General features: G+C 55.1%; 1 protein-coding gene and 1 non-coding gene across 4 annotated transcripts; one reads left to right on the plus strand and one right to left on the minus strand.

Moving 5' to 3' along the window:
- On the minus strand, window positions 1-20864 carry C1QTNF1 (C1q and TNF related 1). 3 transcript variants are annotated; one of them, XM_029213406.1, is made up of 4 exons: window positions 20494-20641; window positions 4050-4215; window positions 1624-1763; window positions 1-1044 (listed from the first exon to the last, which is right to left on the minus strand). In XM_029213406.1, the coding sequence occupies exons 2-4, from the start codon at window positions 4196-4198 to the stop codon at window positions 494-496; spliced, it is 840 nt and encodes a 279-aa protein (XP_029069239.1). In that variant the 5' UTR covers window positions 4199-4215; window positions 20494-20641; the 3' UTR covers window positions 1-493. The 3 variants fall into 3 exon arrangements, with proteins under 3 accessions (XP_029069239.1, XP_029069237.1, XP_029069238.1); XM_029213404.1 differs by lacking the exon at window positions 4050-4215 and having other exon boundaries at window positions 20494-20864; XM_029213405.1 differs by lacking the exon at window positions 20494-20641 and having other exon boundaries at window positions 4050-5216.
- On the plus strand, window positions 13807-13913 carry LOC114889861. The gene has a single exon (XR_003792156.1). It is a non-coding gene; the product is annotated as a U6 spliceosomal RNA (small nuclear RNA).
- Window positions 20865-22680: the final 1816 nt, after the last annotated feature.

A 22680-nucleotide genomic window follows, 5' to 3' on the forward strand; every position in this document is an offset into this window, starting at 1 on the left:
CATCTACTTTAGATCTTCTCTTACAGGAAGTCTCCGGCAGCCTCGAGGGGAGACAGCCCTCCTGCCTGGAGCCAGCGAGGCTGGCAGAAAGGCAAAAATAATAATGCCTCCCTTTCTTTTCCATGGTTTACTTTGCTCCTTTCACAACCTTTAGAATTGGCTTAATTATTCCCAGCAATGGGAGCAAGGGTGGCTTACTCTGGGACACCCTGGCGCGTCGTGGCACGCGTGCAGGGGTCACTCAAGGACGTGCACACAGAGGGGAGCTCTCGTGGGCACCCGCCTGGTGATTTCATGTGCGGACACGGCAGGGCCTGGGACCACACAGCCAATGTTGCTTCCCACTCCCGCGAGGGGCGTCATGTCGAATGCCAAAGCTGGGGACGTGTGGGCCGGGGAAACCCGGGTCGGGGAGGGGGTCTGGCAGAGCGGGGGGGGCACGGAGACAACGGGAGGTTAGCCTATGGCGATGGAGGTTAGCCCTAGCGGGCAGCTAGGGCTCGGTGGCGGGCTTGACCAGGTAGCCACTGAAGGTGATGTAGGTGTCAAACTCATCGCTGAAGATGGCGTTCTCGCGCTCGCCCTTGAAGAGGCGCACCCACACCTCGTCTTGGTCCTGAAGCTCCAGCATCAGGCTCTGGCTCTGCATGATGCTGCGGTCGCTCACCTGGGCGTACAGGATCACCACCTCCTCCCCATTCTTCATGATGTGCAGGTATGTCTCCTTCTGGTTCCAGGTGTGCACATTGAGGCTGAAGAAGTAGATGCCGGGCACATAGCAGTAGAATTTTCCCGTGAACATGTTGAAGTGGCCATAGAGGTTCACGAACTCCGTGTCAAAAATCACCGTCTGGTAGTAGTCGTTGCTGTGCAGGGGCTTCTTCCGGCCCACCGAAAAGGCAGCGTAGTGGTTCTTGCACCGGTCCCCGGGGGCCCCCATGGACCCTTTCTGCCCTTTGGGTCCCGCGTGGCCCCTGGCGCCCACGGAACCTGTTTTGCCATATTTGCCTTGCACGCCCCGATCTCCTCGGTCGCCCTTCTCACCTAAATGGGACGGGAAAACACGTGGCGTCAAGCAACCTCAAGGATTATTCTATTTTCATCCGGAAGCAATCTTTTTTTTTTTTCCTTCTTGAAAGTCCTGGCGAAGAAAAGGGAACGTATGCGTTTATCCAAAAGCAACAGGAGCAGCAGCGGGGCCCACGGCTCCCTCCGAACAAATGACCTACAGACACAGGGGCTGGGCCTGAGAATCTGGGACCCGGGCCGCTTGGCTTCCCGATTCAATCGTCCCAGGCTGTGCAAGGTTATCTGCTGCTCACAGGACCGTGAAGCTGAGGCTTGCGGTGCAAAGGCAGGTGGGGTGAGACCCCGAGCTGCCCTGAGGCTCCTTCCCCTGTGGATCCCTCCCCAACCCCTCTTCTTGGAAAGGGGCCAGAGCCTCAGAAACGGAATTTCCTTCTCCCCGCTAGATGACAGCATGCCTCTGCTGGGTGCCCTGAGGGAGCCATTCTGCTCCTGCCCACTCCTCCCTAACTCCATCTTCTGCCCTGCCCTCCAATCAGGACAGAGCAGTGCCCCCTCCCCAGGGGACGGTCCCCCCTGCTGGTCTCTGTGCCTGACCTTTCAGGATGGTGATGTTGATCTGTGGCACCGGGATGGCCTGGTACATGGGAGTACCAGGGTCACAGCAGCGAAAGCACCGGGATGCGGGGGGCTCGTCTTCCTGCCTGGAGCTGTATTTTTCATGCTTTTCTTCATCCCTAAGGGAGTAAAGACATCACTGTGAAAGCCAAGAGCTCTCAGAGCCAGGAACTCTTCTCTCTTCTGCCACCAGAGGGCCTAGGGTACCTGTCTTGCCTTCTCTCACCTGGATGTGTGAGGCTGTGTTAATTTTCCCTCCACAGAGACTGCGTTGGCTCTTGGCAAATTCTGAGGCTTTTAGTGAAGGTTCAGAAAGAGCCCCCTGCCCTCTGTTGACAGCAATGACAGTCGTGGAAACAACGATATAACAAAAACGGCAATAATTTGAGGAGCTTGGCAAGATAGAGGTTACATGGGAGAAATCGGGCACGTGACATGCCAGTGGAGTGACTGGACATCCCCTTCATGTATCTAGGATTCTAGAAGATGCTATGTTAAGCCGACTCATTTGCAAATGAGAGGGCTCAACCAGATCTGCTCCTGGGGGGCGGGGGGCAGCGGCAGCGACAGCTCCATGCTGCTACCTCGAGGCGTCACACTGCACCGCACCGTGCTATCTGCTTGCAGCTCTTTGGCTGTGACACGGCCATCTTGGAGGTGGCACAGTCCGTCTTGAAGGGTCAGCTCTTTGTCTCACTCTGCTTCCATATTCAGACCACAGACAATCCAGGAAATGGATCTATACACCCTAAACTCAGCCACCTACAAGCCCTAGACTCCCAGATGGACCCCCGCCCACCTCTCACCAGAAGTCTCCATTTAAAGATTCAACAAGCCCCACACACGAGATGTGTCCCAAACTGATGGCCCATCACTGCCGCTCATCCCTAGAATCTTCCCTTTCCAGACCCTGTTCACAGCAGCAGCAGCATCGCCAGTCGCCCAGAATGGAACGCTCAGCCTCATTGCAGACGCTTCTCTGGCCTCACCAATCCATTCTGAGGATCACGGAGTCCTGAGGAGTCAGCCCACCCCACCATCAAAGTACCTCCAGGAGCTGGGCCCTCGGCTCTCCTCACCTCTAGGGACCACTGCTGTTCGGAATGCCCTCCTAGAATTCATCTCTCCCTTGCCAATTCATCCTCTGTTCTGCCACCCTCCAGCATTCTTTCTAGGGCACCATGAAATTTAAACCTCTCCATGACTCCCCTATAGATGAAGTTCCAAAGAGACCCTTTCCCACCAGGTTCATCTGCCCTCCCATCCTCCACCCTCCGGCATCCAACCACCCTACCCAAACGACCTACCAGCCCTTACACTGCCACACACTGGAATGGCCACACTTCGCATGTGCCATCCTGGCTGCCAGGCGGCTTTCCCCTCCTGTGCCTGGGATGCCCCTCAGGTGTCCTCAAGACCCAGTCACTCCTCCTCCTAGCCTTCCCCACCCCCCACCCCTGCCCCGCGTGTCCACACTGTGGACACACTGAACTGGATTGTGTGTGTCTGTCCCCCCATAGCCTTGGAGTTCCTGGAGGCCAGTGACTGTGTCATTCAGTGCCTAGAGGATAGCCAGACCAATAACGGCCCTCAATCAACGTTTGTTGAATGAAAAGAAGAGGAGAAGGAGAAGAAAAGACAAAGAAGAAGAATGATGTTACTTTGCCCCAAATCCTATGCAATTCCATTGTACTCCAAGACAGCCCAAAGCCTCAGGTATCACGTCAGCCCAAAGCTCAAAGTGATAAAGAAACTCAAAGTCAGCATCAGGTGTCTAGGACCTCACGTTTGATGAATGACATTTCCATGAGTAATTCTAAGCATCTTATGTATCCCTGCAAAATATCCCAAATAGCCTGGAGTCTATACATCCTCGAAGGTCATATATATGAAGACAGTGCCATTTGCAAGAAATTCATAACTTTTCAAGGAAAGCCACCACTTCGTGCGCCAGTCTTCAGCCACCATCCCCCATCTTGCAATGTGATCAGACATCAGGGTGGTGGAGATCAGCTCTCAGCCCAGCATCGTCCCTGTCTCCTACTTCCAGGTGGTACTTAGAACCCTAGAAGATATTCTCAAAGGACAGGCAAGGATGCAAAGAAACCGAGAGCTGGGGGTTGGGGTTTTGGTGTGTTCTTCTTTTAAGGATGTGGCTGCAGAACCTCACACAGACCCACATTCCTCTGGGGTTGGAATGAGGCTGGGTTACTGTCCGCAGTTTCAGATAACAGGCCCGGGTCACTGACAGGAGAAATGGCGCCTCTGTCCCCCAGCACCGGCTCCTCAGCCTTGGCCTCTGCTCCTTCCCCTCTAGCTGCCAAAGAGCCCTCTGGGGCACCTGACCCCCAGGCTCATCCCCGCTGCTGAGCCAGCGCTCCTGCATCCACACCGCACAGCCTCACCTCTCAGCGTGGTCCAGCGGTGGCTCCCTGGTCCCCTGCTGCTGCTGCTGTTCGAGCTGCGCATGGGGCACGCGGCCCAGCACTGGGCCACAGGCAAAGGCCAGCAGCAGGCAGCACGCCAGCGCGGGTCCCAGCCCACGGGGGCCCATCTTCCCGCTGAGCCCTGCTGGGGAGACACACGGGGAGGACACGGGTTGGAAGGGCCCTGCAGGGAAACAAGCCTGCAGTGCTTGCCCGACCCACCAAGCTGACCCACTAAGTGCTTCAGCTGCCACTCTTCCTGGGACGGCGATCACCCACTCACACTCACACACACAGTCACACAAGCTCAACATACATACTCACAAACCCCGGTGCACATTCATGCACATATACACGTGCCCTCACACACGCACATACTCACACACTCAATACACACTCATACACAAACACACTCTGTACACACTCAAGACACTCGGTACACTTACACACACTCAGACCCACACTCTCTTGTGTTTACACTTGCACACTCAACACACTCACGTGTACTCCGGTGCACTCACGTGCATATACGTACGCTCACATGCACACATCCATGCCCACACCTGGCATTCACACTCTCAGCACACTCACAGACTTATACGCACAGACTCGCACACCCTCACGCACACGCCCTGGGGCCGGGCTGGCGTTGGAGCACCAGGCCACCTGCTGCCGCTGAGCATGGCTCTGCCTGGCCCCCCACGCCTCCCAGGAAGGAGACCCCTCAACCCTGAGCTCTGCAGATGGTCGTGTCTCGGCCCTGTTAAGACAATGAGCAAAATCCCGAATGAATCTGGGGGGTCCGCTGTCCAGGGACTTTGCCCCAGCCTGCACTGTGGGGCCCGGTGGGCAGGCAGGCGCTGACATGTCGCTCTCTGGCCACCAGGGGGCGCAAGAGCGTGTCCTCGAGCATCTGGCGTTGCGGGGGGTGGCGCCCCGCCGCACAGGGCATTTATTGTCATCGAAGCCAGCCCCGGACCCTCTTTGTACAGGATTGAGATAGTCCTTCCAGAAAGAGCTGTCCACTGGGGGTTCCCAGTGAGCCCACTAGGGGGCAGTGCTTGGGCTTAAAACAGACAAATCCCACTGGTTTCTCACCGTCAGAGGCATCACCCCGGCTAACCCCAGCTGTGGGATTTACACGCGTGCCTCAGACGTTTCTGGTGTGTGGAGTCAGAAGTCACACGTGCCTCGACTGTTTCTGGTGGCTGGGAAACCTCCCCATCACGGAGGGGGTGACGGTGGTCAATCCCAGCCCATTTTGTTCACCGAATCATACAATTTAACACCAAAAGGGCTGACAAGGACACCTAATTGGACCCTCTGGCCTGCACAGTGAAAGAACTGAGGCCGGAGGAGCAAGCACGCCTCCACCCTGCCCCTGCAGCTGGGCTGGGGCCGGGAACCAGGCATCGTGGGGAGGGGCAAAGCATCAAAGCAAGGGAACCTCAGAAGGTCCTGTCTGATTTGTCTTTAACTCCTCTTTCATGTCTAAGGAAAACTAAAATACCGAGACGGATTTCTGTTTTTGTCGGTAACCGTCTACCCAGATGAATGCTCCTTTCACGCATCTCGGGCCACCATGGACCTCCTTCAACTCCATGGCTCAGAGGCCTCGTGGCCGGTGAGGGCACGACCCTCTCCGCGGGGCCGACTCTTTGGCTTTGTTCTTTATTCTGCGTGTTAGCAGGCTCGCTGTTTTAGCTCGGAAGGCAGAGTTCTCTGGCCGCCCTCGCTGCTGGAACCCCGTGCCAAGTCAGGAGAACCTGGGGGAGGCCGAAGACCGGGAACCAGAGCCGAGGCTCTCCCGATGGATCCTCAGAGATGTGCTATGAGACTCTGAGACAGGAAGCCTGGCCTCCCCAGGAATCCGCCCCCCCCGAACCCACACTTCTGCCCGCTCTTCAATTCTCTGCACAACCCCCACCCCCTGCAGTGGATTAGCTGGGCCCCCCACCTCCACGTTCTCTACCTGCCAAGGGTCAGGACCCAGAGACCTTCCAAATGACAGAGAGACTGCTTGGACCAGCCCCCCTCCTCAAAATGTCCACTACCTCCCCTCCACTTGGCAAAGAAAATTTGTACATGTAAATGTAATTTACAAAATACATATTAAAAGAATCTCTCCCTCTCTCTCCTCGCCCCCTCTACCCATCCATCATTTCTCCAGGCTCCTTGCCAGGGTGGTCACCACCCTCCCCAGTCTGCTCCCACACTTCGCCTGCATTGCCCAGCACCCCTCATCCCACGTTCAAGCTCCCTGCTTCACGTACTGCAACGTGCATACACATCACCTGGGAAATCTTGTGAAAATGCAGATTCTGATTTGGCAGATCTGGGACAGACATTTTCCAAAAGCCCCCAGGTGCTGCCAAGGCACCACAGTTTGAGCACCAGGTTCCAGCCACACCCCCAAACTCCTGGCACCTGCCCACCTGCCCACATCCTTCTCCCCTGGCCAGGAGCACCCTTTGTCCTCTTTTCTTCTGCTAATAACCAGGCTAACAGGACTGACAACTGCCCCAGGCCCGGTGCTGGACATCCCTGCATCATTTTCACTCATCCTTACAACCCTAAAGGTTAGGGTTCCTTCCGAGAACACTTCCTCATTAATAGTTTTTACCCCATCACAGGTCTCGTATGGACCTGCGGTGAATCTTTTAAGGAGACAATATTCATTCATTATTATACTGAATTTACTAATGAAGAAACCGTGATGAGAAGTCGATTAGCCTAAGGCTGCCCACTTTTGTGTGTGTGTGTTTTTCTTTTTTTTTTTTTTTGCGGTACGTGGGCCTCTCACTGTTGTGGCCTCTCCCGTTGCGGAGCACAGGCTCCGGACGCGCAGGCTCAGCGGCCATGGCTCACAGGCCTAGCCGCTCCGCGGTATGTGGGATCTTCCCGGACCGGGGCACAAACCCACGTACCCTGCATCGGCAGGCAGACTCTCAACCACTGCGCCACCAGGTTAGCCCAGGCTGCCCACTTTTTAAGCCATGGGGGCTGGATTTGAATTCAACAGGCTGCCCTCAGATCACATCAAAATCCCACCCAAGGGACCTCCCTGGTGGCGCAGTGGTTAAGAATCTGCCTGCCAGTGCAGGGGACACGGGTTCAATCCCTGGTCCGGGAAGATCCCACATGCCGCGGAGCAACTAAGCCAGTGCACCACAACTACTGAAGCCCGCCCACTCTAGGGCGTGTGCTCCACAACAAAAGAAGCCACCTCAACAAAGAGTAGCCCCTGCTCTCCGCAACTAGAGAAAGCCGGCGCGCAGCAACAAAGACCCAACGCAGCCAAAAAAAAAAAATCCTACCCAAGACCCAACTCAGGTGCTTCATATTCCTTCTGAAGGCCTCCCAGACCCTCAACTGGAACAAACTCTCCCTGCTCTTTTTTGCTTGCGTTTCTCATATTGTCTCATTCTGCAGAGAGTTTTTCTTGGCCTAGAAGATTCTGCACAGCAGACCTGTGACCTCCTCTGGGCTTGGGATACGGTCTTGTTCAACTTGGACCCACCAAGCATCCTGCAGCACCCTGAACTCAACAAATATTTGTCAGATTGAATTCTCCAAATTTGTTTATTGCCCTATTTCTGTATTTCCCCTGTTTCTCCTTGGCGCCTTGATAATTACTCTCTTTTTCCTTTTCAATGCCAAGCTTGCATCACTTGAAAGGAAAAGAGGTTTTCCTTTCTTCAAACATTTTGTTTTCCCTGAATCCAAAGTAATATATATTCATTTGGGAAAGGCTGGAAAATAACAGGAAAAGAAAGTACAGAGCTGTCTTGGACTCTTTTGTCCCCAGGGTGCCTCAGCCTCGGCACCATTGACATTTGGGCTGGATCAGCCTTTGCCGTGGGAGGCTGTCCTGTGCATTGTAGGATGTTTAGCAGCATCTCTGGACTCCACCCACTAGATTCCATCAGCACAGCCCCACCCCCAGTTGCGACAATCAAAAACATCTCCAGACTTTGCCACATATCCCCTGAGAGGCAGAAATCCTCCCAGCTGAGAATCAGTTCTCTACCCTCAATGGAAGTACACTTCTGCACGTTGGTACGTTTCTTTCTAAGTCTGGAAAAGGGATTTTCTGTAGCTAGATTGAAGAGATGGAGACCAGGATGCAGCCGGCGCAGGGGTGATGCTATCAGTGGTGGGGTGGGGGGGTGGCCCGCGATGACCCAGCAAAGAGTCGGGGCGCCAGGAGGACTGAGTGAGGGCAGCAGAGGTCGGTGGTTCTCCTCAAGGACCTCCTCTTTGGGGTCAAAGCAAACCCAGACTGAAAGCTTTCCCTCTTCAAAACCATCTTCAGAACGCTTTTACTAAGTCCCACAGCAAAGTCAACATCATGACATTATGATCATTTTACTCACTTTTGGGCAAAAACAGTATTGCCCAGGGCTTCCCTGGTGGCGCAGTGGTTGGGAGTCCGCCTGCCGATGCAGGGGACGCGGGTTCGTGCCCCGGTCCGGGAAGATCCCACATGCCGCGGAGCGGCTGCGCCCGTGAGCCATGGCTGCTGAGCCTGCACGTCCGGAGCCTGTGCTCCGCAACAGGAGAGGCCACAACAGTGAGAGGCCCACGTACCGCAAAAAAAAAAAAAAAAAAAAAAAACACCAGTATTGCCCAACATCTAACCAAACTTGGCTCCGGCCCTCTTTAGCAATTTCCAGTGAAACAGTGCCCTACAAGGGGGGAGGTGTGCCCCCAGAAAGGTGACTCAAAGAACGTGCTGTCAGGTCTGGGGAGCAGCCCCCAGGACTCCTTGGCCAGTGGTGGGTAACCCTTGTGTGTCTGGACCCGAGTGGTCCAGTCTCCAGGCTGCCTTGCGGTCAAGACATCTGAAGTTAATTCCAACATGACTCAGAACTGGACTTGCCTACCCCAAACCCTGCGAAGACATTTGTGTTCCAAATTCCATAACAATTCCATGAACATCTTTATCTCCCACCCACGCCCTTCAGGACCTGCAGCTCCTCCACTCCCGTCTTCTCAACCCTCCCCATCTCCCTGCATCTTAACCTCCCCCAGCAAGGAAGAACCCCCCTCTACAGTAGGTGGGAGGCAAAAAGGAGGAATTGGGTCAATGACAGGGTCCGGAGGAAGGCAGGAAGTCTGAGAACACTTCCTGGTTAATGATTTTTATCCTCCCAGCCCTCGAATGGATCTGTGGTGAATCCTTTAAGGAGACGATATTCATACACAAGTGCAAGTTTCCTTATATCCGTTTAAAATCGGTCCTGTCATTTTGGGGGGCCCGCCTACCTCCGTGGTGTCATGCCTGTGTTCTGACAGTGAACTCCTAGCCCTCAAGCTCCACAAGTTTGCCTTTTGTCTTGTTGCCAACCCCGCCCAGTGCCCTTTGACAAAAGTATTTTATAAACCTTCCTTAATCTTCATCGGGTAACCAGCTGTTCTGAGAGGCGAGAAGCCTAGGATCTCCCTGGATTAGAAGGAGTTTAGAAGACAAGTCGAAATGCCCATGTAGCTCTGGGATTCCCTCTCAGGAGAAAATTGAACACAGGCACGGTTTACTGGATGCCCGTGATTTGCACAGCATCGGGTAAGAGCTTGGGAGACAGTGATTCCACCGCAGATTAAATATACTCCCTGACCCCAAGATTACCATCCATGGGGACTTCCCTGGTGGTCCGGTGGTTAAGGATCCATTTTCCAATGCAGGGGACGCTGGTTCGATCCCTGGTCGGGGAACTAAGATCCCACATGCCACAGGACAACTAAGCCCACGGGACAACTAAGCCCACACACTGCGACTAGAGAGAAGCCCATGTGCTACAACGAAGATCTCGAGTGCCAAAACTAAGATCCGATGCAGCCAAATAGATAAAAATAAATAAGTATTAAAAACAAAAAAAAAATTACTGTCCGGTGAAGGAGACAGATATGTACACAATCACAGCTCAAGGCAGAGCAGCAGATGTGGACTCAAAATGTGATATTCTAGGCCTGTGCCGTCCACTGCAGTGGCCACTAGCCACCTGTGGCTATTTCATTTGAAACCAATTAAAATTAAAGAACATTCTAGGGACTTCCCTGGTGGTCCGGTGGTTAAGACTCCGCACTTGCACTGCAGGGGGCACGGATTAGATTCCTGGTCGGGGAACTGAGATCCCGCATGCTGCACAGCATGGCCAAAAAAATAAATTAATTAAATTAAAGACCATTCTAAATTCCATTCCTCGGTCACGACAGCCACATTCCAGGGGCTCAATGGCTACAGGGAGGTGGGAGCTACCTTACTGGACTGCACAGAACATTTCAAACGCTGCAGAAAGCTCTGTTGGGCAGCTCTCTTCTATTAAGATGAAGTTGGGGGGTGGGGGGGTAGGAACTATGAACAAACAGCGGGCCAGAAATCTGGGAGTCATTTAGACGCCTCCCTCTCACATATCTGCCACATCGAGTCAGTCATCAAGCCTCTTTAATACCTCCTGAAGGTCTCCGCTCCTCTGTACCATTTGATGCTTTCCAGGAGCTCTGGCTGTGTCCCAGACTTCAATTCACCCAAAACAAATATCTTTGTCTGGCTTGTCTAGGGCCTGGACACCACCCCCAAATTTTACATGCTTCTCCCGAGGAAGCTTGGCATAAGTTAGGACTGTCTCCCACACCTAAGGTCTTCTAGGTCGAGAAGGCGACGCGGATCAGTATCCAATCAGTCTCTGTTTCAACACAGCGTCAACTGTCCCTCAGCCACCAGCAATCCTTCCGCACATCTGCTCCTGCCACCCTCCCCTCCCCAGTATCTTCTCTACCAGGAAGGAAGCCCTGGGGCTGCCCCTCACTGCTTCGACATCTGGCAGAAATTCTCCCTTTGAGACACTCAGAGCTCTCCAGTTGCTGCAGAAGGTTCCCTGGACTCAGATCCTGGGGTGCCCAGAAAAGAGAAAGCCCCATGTTGGGGTGTCCCTCTGGCCCTTATGACCATCCGGACTGTCTAACACATGACGTCTGCTTTCCTTCCCCGGAAGCCATTCATCACATTCATTTTCCACTTACCAGACTCCTCTGGTGATGGGCAGGAGGGAGGTAGAGTGGCTCCCACTTGATAAATGACATTTGTTCGCCAATCCCAGGAAGCCACTTCATACCTAATTTTCCCTTCTGTAATGGGGCAGCCCCAGCCGGTCTCGGGCCCTCTCCCGCTTCCTCCCAACCTTGCAGAGGAAGCAGCAGTGGGGGCTGTGCATCCTTTATTAGAGGAGCTCTGGTCAACTGGAGGTGAGCTGTGCCTTTCCCAAAAGGTGAGGGCATCCTGGCGCCCAGCTCACTTGCTGAATCTCCCTCTTCCCCTTTTTCCAAGAAGCTGTCCTCTGGCGTAAAGGAAGAGGGTTTATTTTTTTTAAGGTTTGGGGTTTTTTTGGTTACCTCCAAAGCCCAAGGCCAGCGATAGAGATGGGGTCTCCCAGGGCTACTTGCTAATTAATAAACGAGGGCTTCCTTTGTGCTGACTTGGGATATAACAGTGAAGGAAAGAGGGGCCAGGCATCCTCCCATCCTGACACATCTCCATCCTCTCCTGAGGCAATTCACTGCACCTAGACCAGGAGAGGCTTACCTGGACCTGAGAGAAGACACTGCCTAAGTTTCTGCCCAGGCCCTGCATACAAGAAGACCACGTGGGCTGCAGGCGGCGGGCCTTCGGGGGCACCTGGCCAGCCCAGCCTCCCCAGTGCAAACAAAGATTTCCTTGACTAGAGCCCTGTCCTTAGATCACCTCCCAGCTGTGAGGCCTCGGGCGGCAGGCTTGGCCCCCGCTTTGAGAACCGTGTGAGAGAGAAGAGCTACTGACAGCTTGTGCCTTGCCGTGCCGCAGGTGGCCTGGCCCACGTCCCACTGCCCCGCAGCGGTGACACCCTCGGGGGCTGACGTTCCCAAGACGGAGGGAGGAAAAAAGCTGGGAATTCCACGGCCTGTGCGCCAACCGCACCATCCCTTTTACAAGCACCACGCCGTTTTTCGTTTTCTAGGGCCTGGAAATCACTGCCGCATTTTACAGCCATCTCCGGGGAAAGCTTGGCAAAAGGTAGAACCTTGTCCCACATCTAACGGCTTCTAAGTCAAGAGTACAATTCAGCTCAGCATCCAGTCAGCCCTGCCACTGCCTGCTGCAGCCCAGACTGCTCTGGTTGAGGTCGCCGATGTCCAGCTCCCCTGCACGCTGCAGGGCGCCTGCCGGCGACGACCACCCACCTCCCCGCCCCCTATCCGGCCCTCGCTGTCTCGCTGTGTTTACCCTCCATAACCTCCCCCTTAGCGACAGGTGTTTTCCAGACCGTGTCCTCAGCCCTCAGCCCCTCTCACTCCAAACACTTTCCGCCCATCGTTTCCTGTGTGACAGCTTCAGTGGACAGCTCCTTGATCCTTGTCCCCAGCAGGCGTCCCCGACCACCAAGCTCTAGGCCTGCGCTCTCCAGAACATTGGCCTCTGGCCTCTGGGGCCAGTCAAATCCTTTACAACTAAACATAGTGAAAAATTCCATTCTCGGCCACTCGAGCATATTTTAAATGGCTATCCTCTTGGACGGCACAGCTGGGAGGACACTTCCATCATCGCAAAGTCCTACTGCACAGCGCTGGTCCAGACCCAGAAGGCCAGCTGTCTCCAGATCATGTCCTCTTCGCTCTGTCGTAAGATGCTCAAGCCCCCAGTTAGTTCACTGTCTTCTTCCCCAGTTCCCGCCATCCCTGTTCCTCCTCAGCGCTTACACCTGTTCACACAGGGCCCCCGGCCCACATCTCCGAGCTCTGCAGACTTCGGCCTCTCTTGCACCGTAACCGAGCCCCCTAGCAGTCTCTCCTTTCCCTCCCTTCGGGCGCTGTCACTGCTTCTTTCTCAGCCCTGCGCTGGTCTCCCCATCTCTCCCCTACCTTCCAAACTGCTGGCCAGAGGCAGCTTTCAAACCTGCAGACCTGAATGCCCCCCTTGGCTCAAAAGGCTTCCATGAAAATAAAGGAAACATTTAAGCCCTGCGCTTCACCATCTGCCTCCCACCTCATCTCTGGCCCCCTTGTCCCCACCCCTGCATGTGTATCCTTCACCCCAGCCAACTGGAGCCACCGGAAGTCCCAAGTCACACCACGGTCTCGTCCTCTGTCTCTTTCTCCTGCCACCTTCCTCGTCACTGTGTCCTTCAGAGCCCGGCCTGATGCCACCTCCTCCAGGAAGTTTCCTCCCCCAGTATCTAGCAGAGACCAGCTTCCTTGTCTGGTCCCCCCACAGATCAGGAGGTCCTCATACACAGGAGATGTGTCTCAGTTCACACGTGTCTCCAGTGCCTGGGGTCTGACTTTCAGTATTGACCGAAATCCACAGTCCCTTTCAGCCCTTCCCAAGTAGCAGAGCCATCGTCCAAAGAGGACTCAAGCCAGTGTGTTCAAATCTCTAATTCAGGTTGGGGGTGGTTTGGGGTGGGGGGAGAAGGGAGGTGGGGAGAGTGGCCCAGGGCACACTATTGTATTTTATTTATTTATTTATTTTTGGCCACACCACGCAGTATGCAGCATCTTAGTTCCCCCGACCAGGGATCGAACCCATGCCCCCTGCAGTGCAAGTGAGAAGTCTTAACCACTGGACCTCCAGGGAATTCCCAGGTCACACCATTAAGTGTCATCAGAACACTGAATCCCGATGTGACCAGGTAGCCATCTCTTCCTCAAATGCTCCTCTTATCAGCACTCAGAAAGCCTCCTGCTTCAAAAAGAGTTACAAGCGCTCGCTTCGGCAGCACATATACTAAAACTGGAACGATACAGAGAAGATTAGCATGGCCCCTGAGCAAGGATGACACGCAAATTCGTGAAGCATTCCATATTTTTAGACGTAGAGAACGGACTGAGGACATGGGGAGGGGGAAGGGTAAGCTGGGACAAAGTGAGAGAGTGGCATGGACATATATACACTACCAAATGTAAAATAGCTAGTGGGGAGCAGCCGCATAGCACAGGGAGATCAGCTCGGTGCTTTGTGACCACCTAGAGGGGTGGGATAGGGAGGGTGGGAGGGAGACGCAAGAGGGAGGAGATATGGGGATGTATGTATATGTATAGCTGATTCACTTTGTTATACAGCAGAAACTAACACACCATTGTAAAGCAATTATACTCCAATAAAGATGTTAAAAAATAAATAGAGTGAGATGCAAAATAATTAATTAATTAATTTTTAAAAAAAAGAGTTACCACCCATTGCCTCCATCAGCCAAACTTACAAAATACCTCAATGTCCTGCAAAAGCAGTCTAATCAAACAAATGATGGTGCAGCCACACGATGGAAAAGTAAAGACGAGGTGGTTGGTCAGGCTGGCAAACTCAAATGCCTTCAGCCATTGGCCATGGGCTGGGTGTAATGTGACAGGGAGGGGTGGAGATTGCTCCGAACCCAGAAACACACGCTCTGTTTAAAGGCATTTAAATAAATAAATAAACGATGCTGGAGGGGGAGGGGCAACTTCAGCTGGTAGCACCAAGGACTGACCTCTGTAAACAGACGAATATTTACTGGCGTGGAAAGATGTTCGTAAAATGCTGATGAGTGAAAATGCAGGTTGAAAACATACATACATAAAAACACATCCACACATGCACGTACATTAGCCCAGAGATTTGAAGGCCACCCACCTGGCCGCTAACAGCAATTATCTCTGGGTGATGAAAATACGGATGCTTGCCATTTTCTTATTTGGGGGTCTCTGGGGTTTTCCCCTATAACCGTCACATATTTTTTCACATTAAGTACACATTATTTTCCACTTAGACAAATGATAAGTAAGCCCCATCCTGGAGACTAAGAGAGCATTTTGTTTATTCAGGGGAATTTGAGTCTCTGCCTAGAAAAGGAGAACGGGGAAGGGGCTTGAGGACGGTGTGGCAAGTTTGTGGCTCAGGCGGGACTGTGGGGGATATAAACTGCCCTCGTACTGAAGTCCCACGTTCTTTTTTTATTTTTTAGAGGATTTTTTATGTATTTATTTTTGTCTGCATTGGGTCTTCAGCACTGCGCGCAGGCTTTCTCTCATTTCGGTGAGCGGGGGCCACTCTTCATTGTGGTGCGCGGGCTTCTCATTGCGGCGGCTTCTCTTGTTGCGGAGCACGGGCTCTAGGAGCACAGGCTTCAGGAGTTGCGGCACGTGGGCTCAGTAGTTGTGGCTCTCGGGCTCTAGAGTGCAGGCTCAGTAGTTGTGGCACACGGGCTTAGTTGCTCTGCGGCATGTGGGATCTTCCCGGACCAGGGCTCAAACCTGTGTCCCCTGCGTTGGCAGGCGGATTTTTAACCACTGTGCCACCAGGGAAGCCCAGAAGTCCCACGTTCTTTCGCAAGTGTTTGTTGAGTGTCTACTGCGCACTGGGAAGAGGGCTGGATTCTAGGGACACGGTGGAACAAGAGGAAGAAAAGGCCCTCCCCTGGGGCAGCCGAACCCTGGAGTTACCGTGGGTACTGATTACGCCGGGAAAGGCACCCAAGTGGGGCTAGAATCAGGCCAGCCAGAGAGAACACGTTTTGTAGAAGCAGGGGATTTGTCCTGCCTTTGACACACCAGTCACTGGTGTACTTGCCACTGAAGGAAGCTGCCTGCAGCCACAAAACAGGAGAAAATGGAGCCAAACCTTTGAGGCCATCATCAGGACTTCTGCTCAACAGCCAGGCGAGTTAACCGGCCCAGGAGCAGCCCCGTCATTTATCACAGATTCCTTCTAACAAAGCTCTGGTTAAGCACCTGCTGCCTGCCGGGCTCTGGGCACGTGCTTTACGGAGGCTACTGAACTTGTCCCCTACAGTCACCTCGATTTCTCAGAGGAACAAATGGGCTCAGAGGGAGGGAGTCACTCACCCCAGGCCCTGCCGTGGCAGGGGCTGCAGCTCAGGTGAGACCCAGGTGTGTCTGAGAGCAGAGGTCTTGCCACTTCGCCTCGAGGGGGCCTCCAGGAAGATGCCGGCTAGGTAGGACAGGCTGGTCCTGACAAACCACCGTCCTGAGGACACTCCTGCCTGCCGGGCGGGTGTCCACCTGCTAAGCTCACTCGGTTACGGCGGGAACAGCAGCAGCAGCCACGGGCCCTGAGGAACTTATCCCCCAGCTGAGACCTCGCATTCATCCCTTCAGCAGATTGCTGAGGGCCTGCTCCATACCTGGCACCATGCAGGGCACCAGGGATCCGTGATAACCGTCCTCATCAAAGCAATGTGCTAAGATCTCCCGGTGCCAGCATCTTAACATCCACCACTGGAGCTCAGTTCCTTTGGGTTTAGGCACAGGATCACCAGGAACCTCCCTCACACCTCAGAATGGAAGGGGCATGGGGGTTGTGGCCCACTGAATGTGCATTTTGAAGGCACTGCTTTTGCAGGGTAGAGAGAAAACAGTGCATGGGTGAGCTCTGCAGGGGAGGGGAGGGGGAAGCCCACATCTCACAGGGATGGTAAACGGTTCCACCCTGACCCCCATGCCCTCTGATGCTCAGAAGCAAAGGGGACTGAGGCCGAGTGCGGCTGGCAGGAGGGAACGATGTAAAGAACTGACATTCTTTACAGGGGGTGCAGTGAGCGTGCCCTGTGTCTGCCCATCCCTGGGGGCTGCCAGGGGTCAAGTGTGGGAGGGGCCCCACAGGAGAGGTCCCTGCAGAGAGGGAACCAGGAGTAGAATGGAACAGAAGGGGGAAGGGCAGGCATCAGACTCCAGCCCAGCGCCCCAGCTGCCTGGGCCTGCTTCTGCTTGCTCTACAGGGTCCATTCTCAGGGTCTCCTCCTTGTAGGTCAGGCCAGTTTACAGAACCACGGGTCTTGCTCTCATAGCTATACCTTAAGGGGTGGGGGGTAGATGTCCTGAATGCTGGGTGCCATGGCCACCCCAAACCCGACCCAGACCCACCCATCTCTCACCAGAACTCACTTTAGACTCTTCACAAGCAGAAAGGGCCCAAGTGTTTCCAAGCGCACCCCAGTCCCCCACCCTGACCACCAGCCTCAGAACCTGCAGGGCAGAGCTGCAGGGCCCAGCCCAGCCGACATCTGGCCTGCATCCCCCCGCAGCTCCACCAGGGCTGGCAGCCTTCTCAGGCGAGGTCCTTTTCCTTCGCTGGTCCCCAGGGCAGAGGGTGACTGGTAACCAGATGTCCCCACTTGGGGACAGCGTGCAACGGAGGCGAAAGGTTTGGGACCTCCCCCCAAGTGTGGATTCACCAGCGGCTGGCAGCAACGTCTGACCCAGCACAAGGCACCAAGCACCTGGCATCGGCATGCTCCCCACCTCCCCCACTGCCCGCCCTGCCTGCCTGCCCCTTCTCCCGCCTGTCCGGTTCTCCCGCGCTCCCTTCCCATCCTGCCTCCTGCCCGCAGTCTCCTGCTCTGCTCCATGTCATCTCAAGGAAACTTCCTACAGGAGCCAGGGAGGTGGTCAGGCAGGGAGGTGGTCGGACACGGAGGCGCAGGATGGGACAGGATGCCCCAGTAGGACTGTGCCAGTGGTGCCCACAGCTGGAGAGGGTTTGACTCCAGAGGCCTCTGGGCAGGCCAGGGACACCCTGGTGGGCAGTGGGGGGCCTCCGGCGCTTCTGCCCACACCCATCCTGCTTTGAGCCCAATTCTCGGAAGCAAGCGTGGGCAAGGATGAGTGGCTTCCCGGTGTCAGAGTGCCACTTCCACCTCCAGCTGCTCAGGCCCCTCTCAGCTGCAGCCTTGACGAGGACCCAGAGCTAAAGCTGCCCCCAATGAGCTCAAGAGCTCCCACTCCTGCGCCCAGCATTGAGCCCCTCCCTGAGAGGCAGGAAGACAAGGGTCAGAGGTCACAGGCTGCGGTGGCAGAAGTTTCACTGCAGGGCTTGGGGAGGAGGAAAAGAGCCAGCGTGCTCGCTTCTGCATGTCCTTGGTTGAGAGCAGAACTGGTCCTGCCAGGCTGAGGATGTCTGGGCGGGGCCCCAAGAATCCTGAATCCTGGGCCCGGGGGGACCGGCTCACTGGGCTGCCCCTAGAGCACGGAAGGAAGCAACTGTTCAGGCTTTGGTGGTCCTTTTCCAAATCCTTCTCCAAGTGGGCAGATGTTCCCTCGTACTGTGTGAGGGGTCAGGGAGGTGTCTGGGGTCCTGTCCAGGGAGCTGCCTTGTCTCATTTGACTTTACGAGAAGGCAGATTTCAGCAGGTAAAAACAGGAAGAAAATAATAAGCCTCTGCCCAAACGGTAGTTACACCACCAAGATGAAGTGCCCCAGGAGACCGTCACCCCCGCTTAAGATCCCTGGACTCTCAGGGCAGGGAGACGAGGCTGCTCCGGAAACACTCACATCTCTCTCCAGTGGATGGGCAGGCAGAGTTACCTTAAGTAGTCAGCAGAGTGTGGGGACCATAACAAAAAGGAAACTTTTTATTCTTCCTTTCCTTCGCAAGCTATCACCACCACCTCTCCCCTAGGGCCCTGGAGCCTCAGCCACCCGAGCTCCAGGAACAGGGACTCATGCAAAGGTCCAGCCCCTGAAGACAAAAGCGCAATGGCAAGCTCTTGTCTGGTGAGGAGGCCCAGCAGCACGACTGTATCTACAAAATTCTTTTCATCTTTGTTTTGATGGGTGAAGTTCAATGCCAGAATATTTGGTTTATGAGTCACGCTAATTACATCGGGGGGGGGGGGCGGGGGGGGAGGGCGGGAGGCACCAGGAAGAATAACAGAAAGAAGCATGTTCCAAAAAAATTATGCTGTGCTGGTTGCCCTGAATAGGGAGGTTACGTCCCAGGAATGAGGAGGGAGCTGCCTGCACCCTTCCTGGGGCCATGTCGGCCTTCTCGGCTCCCACCTAGGAGCCTGTCCCTCACTGGATGGCTGCCCCTGCCCCAGACAGGCAGCGGTATCCTCTGGCAGAAAGAGGGCCCATCCAAGGCCTCTGGCACCTACATTTGTCTGTCGCCCTGACCTGCTGCTCACCAGGAGCATGTTCCTTGGCATCCCAAGAGACTCAAGATGGGAGAAGGAAAACAGAGAGAGCCAGAGGAGAGGGCTAGAGTCCCTGGGAAGCAGACCCCGGCTGTCTTTCTGGCCCCAGGGAAATTTCTCTGTGGGCTGCTGGGAAGTGGAAATTTGGAAACTTGAGAAGCTTGGGTTCCAGCACACACACATCCATGGCTGCCGTTATTTCTATTGCCACTACTGTTGTTGGGTCATCTCTAAGCCCCACCTCAGCTCTCAGGTCAAGAGGGAGAGTGGAGAAGGGGGACCAGAAAGGGCAGCTCAACCCTCTGCACCCCCCACCTCCCCTTCACCTGTATGTTTCCTGCCTCTCCCTGCAGTATGCCTCGATTTGTGAACTTGCACGTGGGGCTGTCCGCCTGCTTCCCTGAACTATAAAAAGCAAAGGCCTAGCGTCTCTGAGGACCTCACATCCTCCCCCAGGGACCCAGGATGTAGCTAGTGGTTGAGAAAACTCAGTTTCTCAGGACGCTCCCCATTTTCAAAGCTTGGAAAGAGGAAGCTCCAAGTGTGCCAAACTGCCTCCATTCTTAGAAACCAAGTGAGAGAGAGGAGACGGAAGCAAGTCACAGAGAGAAGTCAAGTCACCCTTCCTCCCAAGTGGCTCAGGAGGGCCCGTGAGCACCTAAAGCACGTTGGGGTCCCACGGAAGACACAGCAGCTGTCCAGGAATCGGCACGGCGGGGCCCAGTTTAACACGACGTGGGTGCCCAGGACAGGCGGGGATCACACCTGTGCCGTGGAGATGCTTGGTACTTGGTAGTGCACAGAGAGGCATGCGCAGTCCAGAGGCTCAAGGGCAGCTCAGTGACTCGGGCCCAGACCAGGGCCACATTCAGTGGTGTGGGCAGACCAGAGGGTCCCCCGAGAGGGACATTATTTTTTCCTGTCCAGGCTGGATCCCCTCCAGGAACACCAAAGCCATTAGATGCAGGGGCCAAAGCCAGCATTCCCTGTTCTGTGTAGGGTCCAAGTTGCCCACAGGCAGGGCTGGCTCTCAGACAGTCCAGGCGCTATTGGGGTGGGGTCTCCCCACCAGGTGCGAAGGTGACTTGGGTATCACTCCTTTCCCTTTCACACCCAGGGAAGAGTGAAGCAAGATAAACACGCCACAAAAATCGGGGGAGGTAACAATCATTCCTGACAGCATCTGTCTGCCACAGAAGCCCCCTGCTCCCTGGTCAACAAGGGAAACCACGGCCACGGCTCTCCACGGCACCTCGGCTCCGAAGGGAGTGTCAGGAACCGGCACCCGGCCCTTCTCCGCCAACTCCTGGTCTTTCTGCCCCTTTGCCGCTACTGGCTTCTGGCCCCTCCCACTCCGCTCCTCGCCCCGTGTAGGTGTCTACTCCGCGACCAGGCTGAAGCCAGGAAAAGGCGCACTGGATCCCCCTCCTTCCCCCCACCCCCGCCACGGCCACGTCCCGCCCGCCAGGCCACCTACCTCCAGCCACCAGCGTCCGGGAGCGAGCGGGGCGCCCGCGTCCTCCCCGCGGCCTCTCTTAGAGCATCTCCCAGCGGCGGAGCCCCCTCCCAGCCAGGTCGGGGGAAGACCAGACTTGTCGAAGGAGAGAGCAGGCAGGAAGGAAAAAGTCCTCCGGGAAGAGGGCTCAGAAAGTTGTCGGGGTGCAGGACAGCCGGCCGCTCCCCGGCACCTGGATCTCCTCGGCTACAAGGTCTCTTTGGCCAGAAGCGGAAACGCGGTTTCTCGAAAGTAGAGGAAGGACCGAAGCAAGCGGGACAGACGCGTAAAGAGCAAACCCGGGCCAGATGTGAGCGGCCGCGGAGCCTCGAACGCTCCCAGCGCATTTTATCCAAACAGCAGCTGCCGAGGATTAACCGTGTGTGTGCCCGGGGGCGGGGGAGGGGAGCCCAGCGCAACCCTCCTCCTGGCAACCCTGGGAGCTGGCGGGGGCCGGGGACTGGGGGCGGGGCTCTGAGAGTCCGGAAGTCCCTCCAGGTGCGGGCGTGGCCGGGGGTCCAGGACAAGGAAGGTTGGGAGCTCCGAGTTGCTGGGGGGCAGGGGGATGCGCTCCAAGGAGCTCCTGGCGCGCTTGCAGCCAAGCCCCTGGAATCCGTCCCCAGATGGTGGCAGACCTGAGACATCCACCTGGGGTCCGGGGACCATGGACAGGTCTGGGGGAATCTGTGAACCCCCGGAACAGAACACAAACTTGCATGTGTGCCCGTGTGTGTACACACATGTGCGTTGTTGGACGCTGATGGTCTAATGCTTTGATCAGATTCTTGGAGGAGTCTGTGATCCAAAGGTTAAGAACCCTGGCTGGGGGTGCAGACTTTCCAGGGGACGTGTGAGCCAGGGCAGGGTGGGTGGGGCCAGCAGGAAAGTCAGCATTTCTCAGTCTCCATCAGGCCTTTCATTCCTTGATATGAAAAACAGACATTTTCTCCACCTCATACAACTTCCTTGGCCCCTCCTCGCATCCTGATAAGCTGCCCTAGGCTTCTCGAGGGCTGCCCCTGGTCAGGCTGGTCTCCATCCCCAAAGTCTGAATCTGGATAGTTCTAGAATCTTATCAAATCAGAAGAAGAGGAAGGATCTGGCCTGAGGAACACAGCTCTGCTGTAATGATAATGGTTTTCTTTCTTTTTTGTTTCTCCCCCTCTCCCATGGTCTCTCCAATGTTTGGATGTCCTCCCTGCACTTTTTGTTTTGTCATCACTCCTCCCAGGGCCTCTCCCTCTGGCTACACCTGGACAGGAGATGTAGAAGCAGAGATGCCGGACTGGGATGCTCGGGGCAAAGCAGACTGAGTCTCACTCTTCCTTGCCTTGGAATTTCTTCTCCACCTCTCCTCCCCATGTGTCTGCCTGGAAAGCTAAGAAATCAAAACAGGAGGAGGAGGGGTGTGCATTTCTGACATCCACGTGGCACACCTTCTCGCCAGGGCAAGCTGAGAATGATGGAGATGAAAGGAGACGGAGGGCTCCAGGCACGGGAAAGACCCTGGCCACCAACCTGCTCCTGTGGGAGCAGAAGGACAAGTGGTCCTGATGCTCCGTGACCCTGGAGAACTTCAAGGACTCCGAGGCAAGATTAAGTACATGCGTCTCCCCTGGAGATGTGGTTTCACTTCAGCTGGCATTAAAAGACTCAGAACTGCTCATGATCTTTGGCGTGTGTCTGAGACTTGGCAAACCCTACATCCCTGGTTGCTTATCCACACAGGAAAACCCAGAGATAAGCTCATCTTCATTCCCACGCATAACCCAAGGACGTGTCCTGGTAAACAAGACCCGGGCCCAGCACACCCACTGACCTTCCTCTCGTCTCTCTGTCCTCAAATAACCTTCGCAGCAGGGTGACAGCAACACGAGAGAAGAGGCAAGTAGGCTACATCTTCATGCAGCCTCTGTGGGACCTTCGTCTGGGACGTTAGAGGACTTGGGTCTTTCTCAGAACTCCTAGGATCTGGAAACCCCCTGAGTGCAATGGGAAAACTCCCAGGAGACTCAGACCTGGGAAAGTCCTGGACCGATACCAGAATTCAATGCACACAAAGTTGGGCATGCAGCTTGGAAGAGAAAGAGATGAGAAGTTGGAAGATTTGTCCCCCTCTTGCCCCCCATGTAAGACGGCTTTGTTGTTGAAAAACTAAGAGAGTTACCT

This window comes from Monodon monoceros, unplaced genomic scaffold (genome assembly GCF_005190385.1).
Source record: "Monodon monoceros isolate NGI ecotype Baffin Bay Population unplaced genomic scaffold, NGI_Narwhal_1 Super_Scaffold_9, whole genome shotgun sequence".
Classification (NCBI taxonomy): domain Eukaryota; kingdom Metazoa; phylum Chordata; class Mammalia; order Artiodactyla; family Monodontidae; genus Monodon; species Monodon monoceros.